The sequence below is a fragment of the Mastigoproctus giganteus genome, chromosome 2 (genome assembly GCF_048544385.1).
Source record: "Mastigoproctus giganteus isolate SK-2022 chromosome 2, ASM4854438v1, whole genome shotgun sequence".
NCBI lineage: Eukaryota > Metazoa > Arthropoda > Arachnida > Uropygi > Thelyphonidae > Mastigoproctus > Mastigoproctus giganteus.
In genome coordinates, this window is record NC_143576.1 from 140664666 (window position 1) to 140678873 (window position 14208).

Consider the following 14208-nt stretch of genomic DNA (forward strand, 5'->3'; position numbering starts at 1 on the left):
TGATCACTGACACACTAGCAAGTCTTTTGTGGATTGATTGGATGGCTCTTTTCTACAGTAGCATGTTCGAGAGGCAACCAGAGGGAGTAATACACTTGATGTGATTATCAGCAGTGATTAGTCGTGCATTATGAATCTGCAGATCAAGGAACAATTAGATGGCAATGATCAGTGTACTGATGTGGGATTTACTTAAAGATGTAACTACCATCATGGGTAAAGGGAAGGGTTTTTGCTTTTGTAAAGGTGACCAATGTGGTCTCAGACAGTTTTTAAATTCAATACAGGGGGTCCAACTGATGATATTACCAACAGCAAATTCTAAATGGGAAGCATTGAAGGAATTAATTTTGTAAGCTACTAGGCTTTTCATACTAAATAAGAAATACTGTTCATGGTTTATGCCTAAATGGATGTCAGATGAACTAATGAGACTCGTGGCAGAGAAGAAAAATGCATGGGATGCATATAAATTATCAGATTACACAGAAGCTTATGGTAGATATGCTAGTCTGTAATCAAATCACAAAGGAGGTTAGGCAAGTGACGGTAGATTACGAGAAATCTTTGGCAAAGGATGCAAAGAAAAACAGCAAACACTTCTTTATTTATGTAAACTCTAGAAAGAAGGGGATGAACCAGATTGGTTCCCCTTGATACTGATGGTTCAACTGCTGACGATCCTACTTAGGTACCATTTGACATACTAAAGAAGTATTTTGCATCTACATTCACACATGAAGAATTCTGTGCGGAAGTGGAGGCCAGAAGTTCATCAAACTCTAACAGGGAGCTAAATGATTTTGTTATAACTGAGAGTAAAGTTGAGGAGAAATTGTTGAAGTTAAACTTAAGAAAGGCACCTGGGATGGGATGGATGAGATCTATCTAATTATATTAAAGGAGGCAGCAAAGGAAGTAAGCAAACCCTTAGACATAATTATGAGAGCATCCTTGGACTCAGGAGAGGTACCCATGGACTGGAGATGTCCAAATGTGACTCCAATTCACAAAGGAGTATCAAAGGGTGACACAAGTAATTACAGATCTGTTAGTTTAACTTCAGTTAAAGTGAAAATAATGGAGTTGCTGGTTAAAGAAGCAATGCAGGATCATTTACACAAGACTGCATTTATAGTTCCGACATAGCATGTGTTTGCTAAGGGGAAATCTTATCTGACCACAAACGTCGGACAAGATTTCTTGTGCGGTCACAAAGGAACTGGATACAAAAAATAATTTTAATATTATATACTTGGATTTCAGGATAGCTTTTGATACTGTTGCACTTGAAAGACTGCTGTACAAATTGGAGGAGTATAGCATTAAGGGAAAATTGCTGCTATGGATAAAGGGATGGTTGAGTGGGAGAAGACAGAGTGGTAATCAATGGACACTGCTCTTCATGAGCTAATATTATTAGTAGAATCCCCCATAGTGTTCGGCCCATTGTTGTTTTCTATATTTATCAATGATATTGATGAAAGTATATCAGGCTTAATGCCCAAGTTTGCAGATGATACAAAGGTTGCAGGGTTGTTAATAATAGTACACTATTGCAACAGGATCTAAAAAAGTTGGGCAGATGGGCTGAGAAGTGGCAACTGAAGTTTAACACTGACAAATGTGAAGTACTGAATATGATAGAAGTAATCCCAGAGTAACATACCAACCATGCAGTACTACATTCAGGGTAGTAGAGAAAGAAAAAGACCTGTGAATAATTGTGCAGTCAGATATGAAGTTTCCTGAGCAGTGCAGACAGTCTGCAAGAGTAGCTCATAGGGTTTTGCCAATGATATGCAGGAATTTTGGTAGCAGAGATAAGGAGGTGATTATCCCCTTTGTATATGGCAATGGTTAGGCCACACCTTGAATACTGCATACCGGTCTGGAGGCCTCACATTTTAGGAAGGATGCAGAGCTGCTGGAATGAGTACAGAGAAGGCAAATGAGATTGGTGAGGGGAACCAAGGGGTACTCTTACCAAGAAAGGCCTAATTTCTGCAAATTGCTGTATCTGAATACTAGGCACCTACGAGGTGATCTGATTGAGATGTATAAGGCTTTGAATAGTTTGAGCATGCTCAATGCTGATAGTATTCTTCCTCAGATTATGCACTTGTGGGGGGTATAAATTCAAACTGAGGAAAGACAGTTGCAGAATAGATGCGCAGAAATTTGCCTTTAGCCAGCAGGTGGTTGATTGCTGGAACAAACTTCCATCTGTCATTGTGGAAGTTAAAAGCTTAAATAAATTCAAAGAAGAACTGGACAAACATTTGGAGCGAATTGATAGAAGTGTGAAGTGTTTTTTTTTTTTTTTTTTTTGGCTGATGCTGTATAAGCTTGCTTTCTTAGATCATATGACACTACTAATGCTATAGTCAGAATGCTAGATTTTTTTTTTGTTATGCTTCTGCTGAAATTCTTGTTTTGTGAAAAAGACATTGCAATCTAGAATGAAATTTAGGATGGGTTCCTCAATAATATTAGTCTGACTTTATCCGTACATATGGATTGATGCCCACATGCATCTTTTCTTGAATGAGAACATAACCTATTTCTTTAATTTACTTAATTAAGTCAAGCATGCATATGGATTGATGCCCACATGCATCTTTTCTTGAATGAGAACATAACCTATTTCTTTAATTTACTTAATTAAATTCCAAGCATTATTTTTTATGTAAACTCTGCAGAGTTTATTTTTATATCAAATAGTGAAATATTTTTGAGAATTTATAGATACAATTACAGTGGATTTGAATACATCATGATTATAAACAATACAGGTGATTTTACAAAGAATTTTCTTATTTACATTTTTGTTGTATAATGCAGACTGTCACGATGATTGGAATTAAAATAATGCAGTTTGAAAATTGCTGACACATACTAAGGTATTTTAAATTTTTATTTGTGAGACTGCAACATAAAAAAAAAAACATGAAAAAATACAGGGTTGTTAAAATTAAAGTATCCCTATGTAGAGGGCTCTGGAGCGAGTTCTAAGGCTCATACTTAGAAATTTGGACAGCTGGTACAACAAAAGAATGCGCTCGTCATTTATTGGGGAAAAAAAAAAAAAAATAGTTACAAAATTTGTCACTGTATGGTGCATAACTATCTTAGTTACCTTAATTATGATTATGCAAATAACTTATTTTATTTGCATAATTGTAAGTTATTTCCACAGTGCCACTACTCAGCTCTGCTGTACTGTATAAAAGCAAAGCAGTCTCTTCAAAATCATACGGTAGATGTTTGTCTGCACTACAGCAGCAATGCCAACAACATTGCAAGAAAAGGTACCATTAGTGAAGCTGTACTAACAGAACAGCAACAATGCAGCTATCGGAGAATTCTAGCATCAGAAGAGCATAAGGCTTGGACCTATGACTGTTTGTGCTGTCCGCAAAATGATTGCAAAATTTGAAGCGACAGGACATCTTGGTGTTCATCCAGGTAGAGGTCGAAAATGAGTGGACTCCTCTCGTGTTGAAGGTGTGGCTATGGCTGTCGTGGATTTATCAAGTCAATCTCCATGTGGTAGTGCAAGTGTGCCAGCTGTTTCTCGTGAAGTGGACATGCCGTATTCCACTGTAAGGCTAGGAATGCATCAGTTGTTGCGGTACTATCCTTACAAGATGCACATGCTACAGCAGCTACAGGATGGTAATGCAGATATTCGTTTCACATATGCACTTCAGTTTCTGGTGCGAATGACAGTGGATATCACTTGGCCATGGAACATCCTTTAAAGTGATGAAGCCCACTTCTGCTTAAATGGACAAGTGAATACGCACAACTGTCGCATTTGGGCAGCAGAAAAACCTCGAGTTATCCAAGAGGTCCCGTTGCATTCTCCAAAAGTGACAGTGTTGTATGGATTTAAGGCCACATTCATGATTGGGCCATATTTTTTTGAACAGGTAACAACGACTGGATCCCACACCTGTTCCATCATTGGACAATGATATTATGAAATGTTGGCAAATTTCACAATACAGAGCTGCAACAATGTGGGTGCCTCCAGGATACCATATCCATGCAAGATGGTGCACCATCCTACATCCACCGTTGTGTCCAAAGATTGCTAGGGCAACACTTTACCAACAAATGGGTCATCAGCCGTTGTTTCCAGACATCTTGGCCACCCCGATCACCGGACCTCACCCCATGCAAATTCTGGTTGTGGGGTTTTTTGAAGAACCAGGTGTATCGGGAAGGGTGTCAAACTCTGGCAGATCTGAAGGACAGCATTAGACGTCATGTGCTGGCTATTCCAGTTGACATGTTACATGCTGCTGTAGAAAATGCTGTTCTTCAAATGGAAACTGTTGTTGACCAAAATGGAGGACACATTGAATAACTGTAGCACTGTTCAAGTGATTTGTACTGCCACAGCACCATATAATGACAAATTTTGTAACTAATTTTTTTTTCAATAAATGGCGAGCGCATTCTTTATTATACCTGTTGTCCAAATTTCTCTTCAGTATGAGCCTTAGAACTCGCTCCAGAGCCCATAGGGATATTTTAATTTTAACAATCCTGTGTATTAGTGACATTATAAGAAAAGAGAATATGACAGTGATATTAAATAGGGCTACCCTCAGTTGTCTGCTGAGAATCTCATTAATGCAGCTTCAAATAGAATCAAAAAATGAAGTGGTGGGACATTTTTTTTCCCCTGCAGAAAGTGACCAAGCTAATCAGTTTTGAGCTTTATGATTTGATTGCTTTAAATCTTGAAATAACCCAATTAATTAGTGAAATGGACCTTACATGGCTCAAGTTTAATATACATTTGATCAATAAATTAGAAAGAGACTCTTGGTGGCCATGAATATGAATAGGTTCACAGTCTCACATTTATGAGCTATCTCTCTTGCTTAACACCACCCTTTATGTTAATACAGAACCACTTTAAGAAACCAATTCCTTAAAAAGTAATGGTGAATAGTGCTTATATCTAAATATTCAATATTTATATAGAGAAAAATGACTTAAGCATAATTTTACATCTTAACATCCCCATTAGACTTTAATGATTAAACCCTATAATTAAGATTAAAAAATTAACTGTTAGTAATTCATACCAGAAGGCTGGTAGTCCTGCAATGGTGAAGAAGTTGTCTTCAAGTTAATGTCAGTAACACATATACATCCATCTGCTGTAGCAAGTCCAGGTCGGTCAGAACCCACCCAATCAATATCTTGTATCTTTGGCATTTCACGAGGACATTTCACCTGACTAATCAACTGAGCCTATAAACATTGATGTTTTTTTATGAGGAGAAAATAAGTGAATTATTTGCCTTCTATATTTCTACAATATTCCATACTAAAACTTGCAACATACTTTAAATTAATAGCCAGTTGTGATAAAAAAGTGCTACCATTACTGTGAATAATTCTGATTATTACAATATAGCTCTGAATAACTCTAAATGATTATTTAGAAAAGTTTATATTATGCAATAAAAAAAATTATAGTGAACCAATTATAGTGAATTGTTACAATTTCAAATTTAACATTAGACAGTAACTCCAACAGTAATCGAATTTACTGTCAGAGTTTGATTTATTGAGCTTTCAATGTACACGAAATCGATATGGTTAAAAGTATTTAGCCAAGAGAACTATTTTTTGTAATACCAATAGCTAAGATGTAGGTCAAGAAAGGAGCACGGCAGGGTAGGTCTTTAGAATCAGTACAGATGGAACCTTTCCTGGCTTTCCTTTTCTTAAGCAATCTTCTTCACATACATTGATGATCTGAAATATTTTGCAGTATCCAAAAATACTCAAGAGATAGAAGCAAAACTAAAGGTCATATTACAGGTTACTCTATTGGAAAAATACTTAGCAATGGCAGGACTACAGCTCGATAATTCAAAGCTAGCACAACTGAAATCATCAAAAGCAGGAGGAATGACATATATGTTAGTGGAGAAAGAATCATGAGAGTCTCATCCTACTCAGTCGAGCTAATGTGAGATGAAGGTCTAACCTCCAAGAGCATTTGATAAGAGTTGATTGGCTTCCTAAACTATGTATTAATTAAACAATACATCAGAAGGTGCCTTATTCCCATTCCACCATATGCCGCACAGATTTGATCTTCCAACTGCCATGCTAAAAGAACAGATTCTTGAGCATGGAATATTGGATTCTTCATTGATGAACAAGATAGGGTCAATGTTCACCATCTCTAGGTCCATTCTGCAAGACCAACATGGAAATGCTTCCTTGGAATCAATGCATACTGGCTAGAAACCTATGTACTCTTGTAGACATAGGTGCTCCTGACAGAGCACCAGAACTTCCCACAGTGGCCAGTATCATTTCAGGTCCAGAAGCCAGCAACAGAATCCAACCCAACCAGTTCATTCATTTTTGACATCTTAGCTGCCTTCAAACAGCATCAGCTCAGTCAATTCTCTAAGCATTAAACCTGAAAGATATGCAAAACACAAGAATTATAGATTTGTAATTCTCAAAAGCATGTATGAACCCAACAACAATAAATCAATTATAATCATGTTGCATAGCTAGCCCTGATCTGTCACGTTTGTTACAGATCAGCATAATTAAAAAAAAAAAAAAAAAAACATAATCCAAAAATCAACCTAACCCACAAGTATGTGGCATAGGGGCAATTGTAAATAATTACTATTTTTATAAATAATCTCAACAATTCAATGTATGTAACTGAAAAGCATAATATAATAATATAATGCAAATAATATGTATGTAAAATGCCTAGATATCACCTTTTAAGTTTAAATATGGATATCATTGTACTCGAGATTATTAATATGTTTAATATTCTAAGAACTTATGTAAATCAATATCCTGCTGCCTGTACAGGGAGGTCAATCTGTGGTTAATAAACAGATTTGATAACAGTAATAAAATCTGTGCTTAGGAATATTTTGTGCATTGGCTACTCAAGGTTACAGTGCATCAATCCTTAAGGTTTCTGATTCATATGGTTTTGTCACATACAAGCTCCTGTACATTTATTTTTCACAAAAAAAAAAAACCATATGAGAATCACCAAACTTATTACTTTTTTTCAAGATACTGTCCCACACATTTTTGTGCGGGACAATACATTTACACATTTTTCCCATTTCCATGGCAAGGCACTAACATCAGCAGCAGCATAGAAAGAAGTAGGCTGATTGTGTAGCAATTCAGAATGCCATGAGTTTTTTAAACTGTCTTTTGAATTTCTGTCCTACTGGGTGCTTCTTCATTGGCCCAAACAAGTGATAATCACTTGGGTGGGGGAGGGTTTTTTTTTTTTTTTAAGGAGCATTAGCAACTAAGGCCATATTGCTCCGGGGACATGCGGTGGTCATTTCCTGACCTTTTCTGCATCCTCTGTATTTGGTGGTCACGGGCTCGAACCCCGGTCTAATCAAGAAACGTGTGACTATGCATTGCTGCTCCTGCCCACCTGGCTACGGAGGTGCCGGGTGGGGGAGTGAAGCTAAATCTAGACTATTAGCATTAGCAGAGGCATATGACACAAGAAAGCAAACTTATATAGTATCAGCCAAAAAAAAAAATCCTTCCCATTTCACTCATTCATCCACTCCAAATGTATGTCTAGTTCTGCCTTGAATTTATTCAAGCTGTCGCCTTCTACGACAGATGGAAGTTTGTTCCAGCAATCAACTACCTGCTGGCAAACCTCCGCACATCTATTCTACAATTGTCTTTCTTCAATTTGAATCTATGCCCTTTCAGGTTCTTAATCTGAGCAAGCGGAAGTATCCCGTTAGCACTGAGCCTACATCCTTCCTAAAATGAGGCCTCCAGTCCTGTGTGCATTACTCAAGGTGTGGCCTGACCACTGCCTTATACAAAGGGATAATCACCTCATCTCTGCTATCAAAATTCCTATATATCATTGACAAAACTCCATGACCTGCTCTGGCAGCCCATCTACACTACTCAGAGAACTTCGTATCTGACTGCACAATTACCCCCAGGTCTTTTTCATTCTCCACCTCCCTGAGCGTAGTACCACACAGTTGGTACATTTCTCTTGAGTTACTGCTACCCATATGCAGTACTTTGCATTTGTCAATGTTAAACTTCAGTTGCCACTTGTCAGCCCGTCTGCCTAACTTTTCTAGATCCTGTTGCAGTAGCATACTGTCTTTACTGTCATTAACAATCCTGCCAACCTTTGTATCATCTGCAAACTTCGACATTAAGCCTGATATACCTTCATCGATATCATTGATAAATACACAAAACAACAATGGGCCCAGTAAGGAGGGTATTTTTTGATTTCCCAAAAAAAATTGCCAATGTAATTTACAAATCTGCCATATGTGGCCATACAATGTAATGCAGCAGAATGAATCCCTTTGTTGGTTCCCAGACTTTTTCTTGCAAATTTCCGGGTGATGCTGTAATACTGAGAATTAACTGTTGCATGATGAGTTCAGCTGGCAAAATCAAGATAGATACTTACCAAAATTTTTCCAGCTGAAGACTGTCTTGAAGTTTTTGAGTGGTGGGGATCTTTTATGGCAGCATTCCATACTGGACCTCTTTGATTCTTGAAGGAAGTAGCTTACACATATTTTTTCAGAAGTTAACACTGATTGCAGAAATTCATTTCCTTCCATTTCAAGTTTTTTATTTTTAAAAAAAGTTGTTCAGAAGTTGATAACCTACTGCATACTTGTTTTTGTCTGACAGCTACCACAGACATGAACATTCATCACACTCAGGAAAAAATGTGTACACTAGTCCGAAATATGTTAATTCAGGCTGAATTGACATATTTGGGGCTCACTGTGTGCGCATCTTGAAAATAAGTGCCTCCATACCTACACATTTCTTCTGATCCAATATTGCATACTATAATACAGCTGTTTTCCAAAATCAGCTCCTGAGTGTGATGAATGTTCATGTCTGTGCTAGCTGTCAGACAAAAACAAGTATGCAGTAGGTTATCAACTTCTGAAAAACGTTTTTTAAAATGAAATTTGTAATTTAATGATACAGTACTAGTATCTATACTTGGAGTGACAGTATCTAAGATAAGAGTTCCCACTACTTGACAGTGTTCTGTTGTTCTAGTGTACGTTCCTTCTTAAAAAAAAAAAAAAGGTAGTCAACCCTGAATCACCCTCATATTATGTCTGTACAAGGATGTGTTCACAGGCTGATTTGTATACTTGTGCTGAAAAGCTCAGAATAACTCAAAAAACCCTAGTCCCTCTACCAAGAGCAAATAACTATAGTCCTGACTGAAGAGGCATTTAACAATTTCCCAACTTTTTCATAGAAATTGAACCCAGTCATCTTCAAATAGTCACCACATTTCCAGTGGTGAAACCATTAAACTGACATGAAGGAAATGGTCACAGGTGTGCAAAAATATACACGTTCACATTTTGATATTCCTGAAGTATTTTAAATTTCAGGTAATAATCTACAAACTTTTCATTTATTAAGACAAAATTAGTTAAGAGAGCGAAGAGACAAACTTAATGTATTTACTTACATCTTTCACATCCCATAGATCTGCACCATCATTAAACAGCACAATGAATTTCATATTTCCCCTTCCAGGACCAAACCGAATTTTCTTGACCCATCCACGCTGGGTAGGAATACATCTAAATGTTTACACAGTTAAAAAAAAAAGGATGATCTAAAGAAAGTGAACAATTAAATGGAATTATAATGTAATTAAATTTGTATTAACAAAATAAAAAAAAGTTACCTGTGAAATTTATAATGCTTTTAATATGAAATAAAAATAGAAAAAATATATGGAATTAACTTTAACTGAAATAAAGATGATTCTTTTCATCTCTCTTATTGTATTTATATGGGTATAAATTTCTTAAAGGGAACGGCAAATCACCATCATCTAAGTGTACTTAAACTAGTGATAATAGAGTCAACCAATTATCACCAATAACTGAAATAATAGATTATGGAATTTTCATAATCGATTATACAAATTAGATTACTAAAAGATGAGCAATATAATCATTTTTTTATTCTATTTAGTTATACTACTTATATGATTAACATACATGAAACTGGTTACACATTCAATCATTAATTCTTGCTTCCTTAAAGTAATCTTTATGTACATTTTAATAATCTTTGCAACCCCCCTGTTGCAAAGATTACTAAAATGCTTTTTCAAGATCAACAATTCCTAAGTTCTTGATATGCTCCCATGACTTTTCTATAATTTTTTTTAGTGTAAATATCTAATCCTACCAAACTACCAGGGGTTGCTTGGATCAAATAGAGTCAGAAGTACTGTTGTATGCAATGGCTCTTCTGACTCTTTTTCTCTAAGTTATCTGTATAGATTTTACCTGGCATACTAAGGAGTGAAAGTCTTCTGTAATTACTGCAACTGTATAAATTGGATATATTTCCCTTTTTGTATGTTGACTGCCTTGGGCCAATCTTCTGGAACTTGTCCTTTGGAAAACAATCTCTAGATAATGTAGTATAACCACAGTGATATATTTTCCCTTTCAGCATTTCAGGTCTAACATCATTTACACTGATTGCCTTTTCACACCTGATATTTTCCGTTGTGCATGCATTGGTTGTCTTAATTTTAAATTGTATTGGGGTCAAACCTATGAACTGTAAAGGAGAAGAATTTAGAGCCCTTGAAAATGGATAAGTTTTTTGGAAAACGTTGCCTTTTTCTCTTTTTTTTGTACTCAATTAATACATTAAAGTGTTAAATGAATAGTTTAATAGTTGTAACACTCTTCTTAGCTTATCTTTAAATTTAGGTAGAGATTTTGTAAGTTATGGCATAATATTTATAGAGCTTTTGTATTGGTGATGTGGTGTGAATATCATATCATGTAGCTAGCAGTAGAGTGCATGGTAGTGGAATTGTAGGGTTTTAATTGTGGTAAATAAGAACCCCTAGGTTACAATATTTTTATTATTTTTTTTTAGCTAAGTAATTCTATTTCTAGTAAGGCTATAATGATTTAAAACCTTCATGAATGTAACAGTAGGTGTAATACATACAACATAAACTTGACAGTATAATATGTATTATATATTTAGGTATCTATTTGTTTTGCATAGTGTTCACAAATTAAACTGAATTCAAACAGAAATCATGCCTCAGACTAGAGCAGCAAAGCAATAGGCTCAAAGTAATAGGTGTGCGGCCACTCGAGGAGAACTGAAGAGGCCAGTTCTCCTCTGAATTGTGCCTTTTAGCTGCTTGCATGATATCTGTGGACCTATCTGGAAAGGGACATGATACAACTGGGGGAAGGGGATATATCTTTGTGTATATTTGAAAAGAGTATGAGGAAATTAAGTACAAACTCAACATTCTGATGGACATTTGTGAGAGCTTGAAGAATAGGCTGGATGCCTTCAAAGAAATTAAAATGGGGCCAATCAAGCCCTCAGCTGCCCAACTGAATGTGAGAGCTTACAATTGTGCATCAGGCAACACAGTGACAATCCACTAGGCAGAATGCACTGGTCAATGAAATGGGAAATGTCAGTGAAATGGGAAATATATTGTGCAAAGAAGGATAGGTGGAATAGGAGCAGGTTATGTCTGCAAAAAGCAGATGACACTGCAGAGCAGATATCACCTTTAAAGGGAATGAAAGGAGTTACTGTTGTACACATTGGCACTAAAGATATTAAGAGTAGAATATCTAAGAAATTACTTAACAAGTATAGGGCAATGTTAAGAAAAAGTCATGAGTTAGGATTAAATTTTAAAGTGGAGTGAGTATATATTGAGATAGGAGGGGGTATATATATTGAGAATCTTGTCAATTTGGCCCTGGAGAGATTGTACAAGGCTCATTGGGTAGCTGTTTTCTCAGAGTGGTGTGTGTATGTGCTTGTTAACAGGAGAGACTTTTGTTACAGAGATAGGATACACTTTTAATTTCACAGAAAACATATTATATTTATAAGAGATGTCTTTAACTAGGTAAATGTAGAGAAGCCTGACATGGTTTGAATGGACCACAGTTCAAGCCCTTTTGACTGCTAAACATGTTTAATGATTGTATTCATTGCCAAAATAGTTAAAAGAAAACATGCAAATTGGCATTGAAGATTTTTTGTGTATATAAACTATGAGTGGCTACACTACTGTAGCTAAATTGTTTTAACTTTAACTGCAGTTCTTCCCTTTTGAAGAATAAATCTCTCATTTAACTTTATTACTTTCCAAGACTGTTTGAATTGTGCTTAGCCACTTCTTTATGGACAGGTGCTCCTTAGGTTGCAAGTTTTTTTTTTGGTCCTTGAGATTGTCACAGACATTCTCTCAGATATGCCAGACAAGCTGTACTTGCTACCTGGAAGTTTAAAAATGCTGATGGAACTGATATTCGGGTGACATTCAAGTCAAGTGGACCCAATTTCGGTGAAGTCCAGATGGTCTGTGACAGCCAAATCGTCTGCTTGCACCTTCACGATGGTGGGACTGTTAGTAATCTTGGGTATAACCTCCATGCACAAGCACATGGTGGATGACCACCCAGGTGTGAACCAACGTAAGCAGGGGTCGAGGTGTGGTGCCCACACAACATGGAGGAATGCTGCCCCTCTGTGTTACCAGGCAATACTAGGTGGTAGATGACTCTCATCAACCGGTGCAACACCACCACTTTGCTTGGAGGCTTGAAGTGGTGTAACCCAAGTTTAGTTTCAAGAGCTAAGTTCCAGTCAACCCTTCCCCATCTCTTCCATCATGCAGTATGACTGATGACTTTTAAGATTATGATGAACATCATGGCGAGATCCAATTTTCCTTACATTTCGATGGTACAGCTATAAAACGATGTTTGCAGGCCGGCCACTAGTTAGTACACAGGACCGAACCTATTGGTAACTCTTTAGGAGGCTTCCGGATCAGCTAGTGTATAATCTTGCTACATCTACTCTGCCAGATAGTGACTGGAGGGAGTCTGAGTAGTGTGTATGCAGGGGGCATTGTCGAGGCCACGTTATGTCAAGGATCTGGGTATATTCTTACCACGTGTACACCATATCCAAACATTTCATTACTTCATACAGCATGTCCCCCTCCCCACTTTTTCTTACTATTGAATACACCATGAATTGTAAAACTAATAGAGTAAGCTTATCTGCAAAAAGATCTAAACCTCCCAAACACTTCCAAGTTAATTTCACAAATATACGTAGTCTCAATTCTAATCTCAACAATGTTGCCCAAACTATTTGCTGTACGATTCCTTTCACCTCAAAAGGTGGTACTTGTGGTACCGTCCCAATATTCCCCATCAGAGATTTGTAATTTGGAATCTCCTCTTTTCGATCTTCTCTGGTTTAAAATCTCTTTACCTCATTGTGTCAAATTCATCTGTTATCTCTACTGTTTTCCCAACTCCACTAATCACTTGGAGCTCTTTGACTTCCTCTCTTTGCAACTTGACTTTCTCCAGTCCAACTTCCCTAACAGTGAGGTAATTTTCCTTGGTGATTTTAATGTTCACAACTCCAGCTGGCTTCCTTTTTCTAGTTAGACCAACCCAGCTGGTCAAGACATTGAGGCGTTTGCAATTACTAATGACCTTGCACAGATTGTATATTTACCTACAAGAATACCGGACCATCCTAACCATATAGCCAACATGCTTGATCTTTTTCTCACAAAGAACCCTTCTAAGTACACCGTTGAAGTGAGTGGTCCTTTAGGCACCTAAGATCACAACTTGGTGATTGTCTCTTCTGCAATGGAGCCTTTATCTAATGGCTATTCCCAACCTTGTATTCTTTGGCATTACAAAAATGCAAAATGGGATGACCTGCAAGATTTCTTTTCTTCTTTTCCTTGGTCGGATTACTGTTTCAAAACTTCTGATGTCAACGTTTGCTCAGATCGTGTCAGTGAAATTATTCTGGAAGGAATGGAATCCTTTATCCCACACTCCACTTTAAAATCTCGTCCTTTATCTAAACCTTGGTTTTCCAATAAATGTGCTAAGGCTGTTCAAGAAAAGAATGTTGCATTTCATAATTCGCTTGTTTCCAATTCTTCAGTTTTATTTTCTGTTTACACCAAAGCTCGCAACAATTGTAAAGCAGTTATTAATCAGTCCAAACTAGATTTTTACCAGGTTAAGAGTAGAAAACTTGCTTCTTGCACTAATGGTAGCCGAGCATTCTGGT

The 14208-nt window shown here is 36.9% G+C and overlaps 1 protein-coding gene across 1 annotated transcript in view; it reads right to left on the reverse strand.

The window, feature by feature from the left end:
• Window positions 1-14208, reverse strand: part of LOC150089619 (WD repeat-containing protein 11-like) — a 334891-nt gene that overhangs the window by 146508 nt on the left and 174175 nt on the right. Inside the window, exons 16-17 of the mRNA XM_090390050.1 lie at window positions 9545-9659; window positions 5106-5274 (exon numbers count right to left, since the gene is read on the reverse strand). Of these exons, the coding sequence (XP_090246176.1) occupies window positions 5106-5274; window positions 9545-9659 (284 nt within the window). The remainder of the gene's footprint in view (window positions 1-5105; window positions 5275-9544; window positions 9660-14208) is intronic.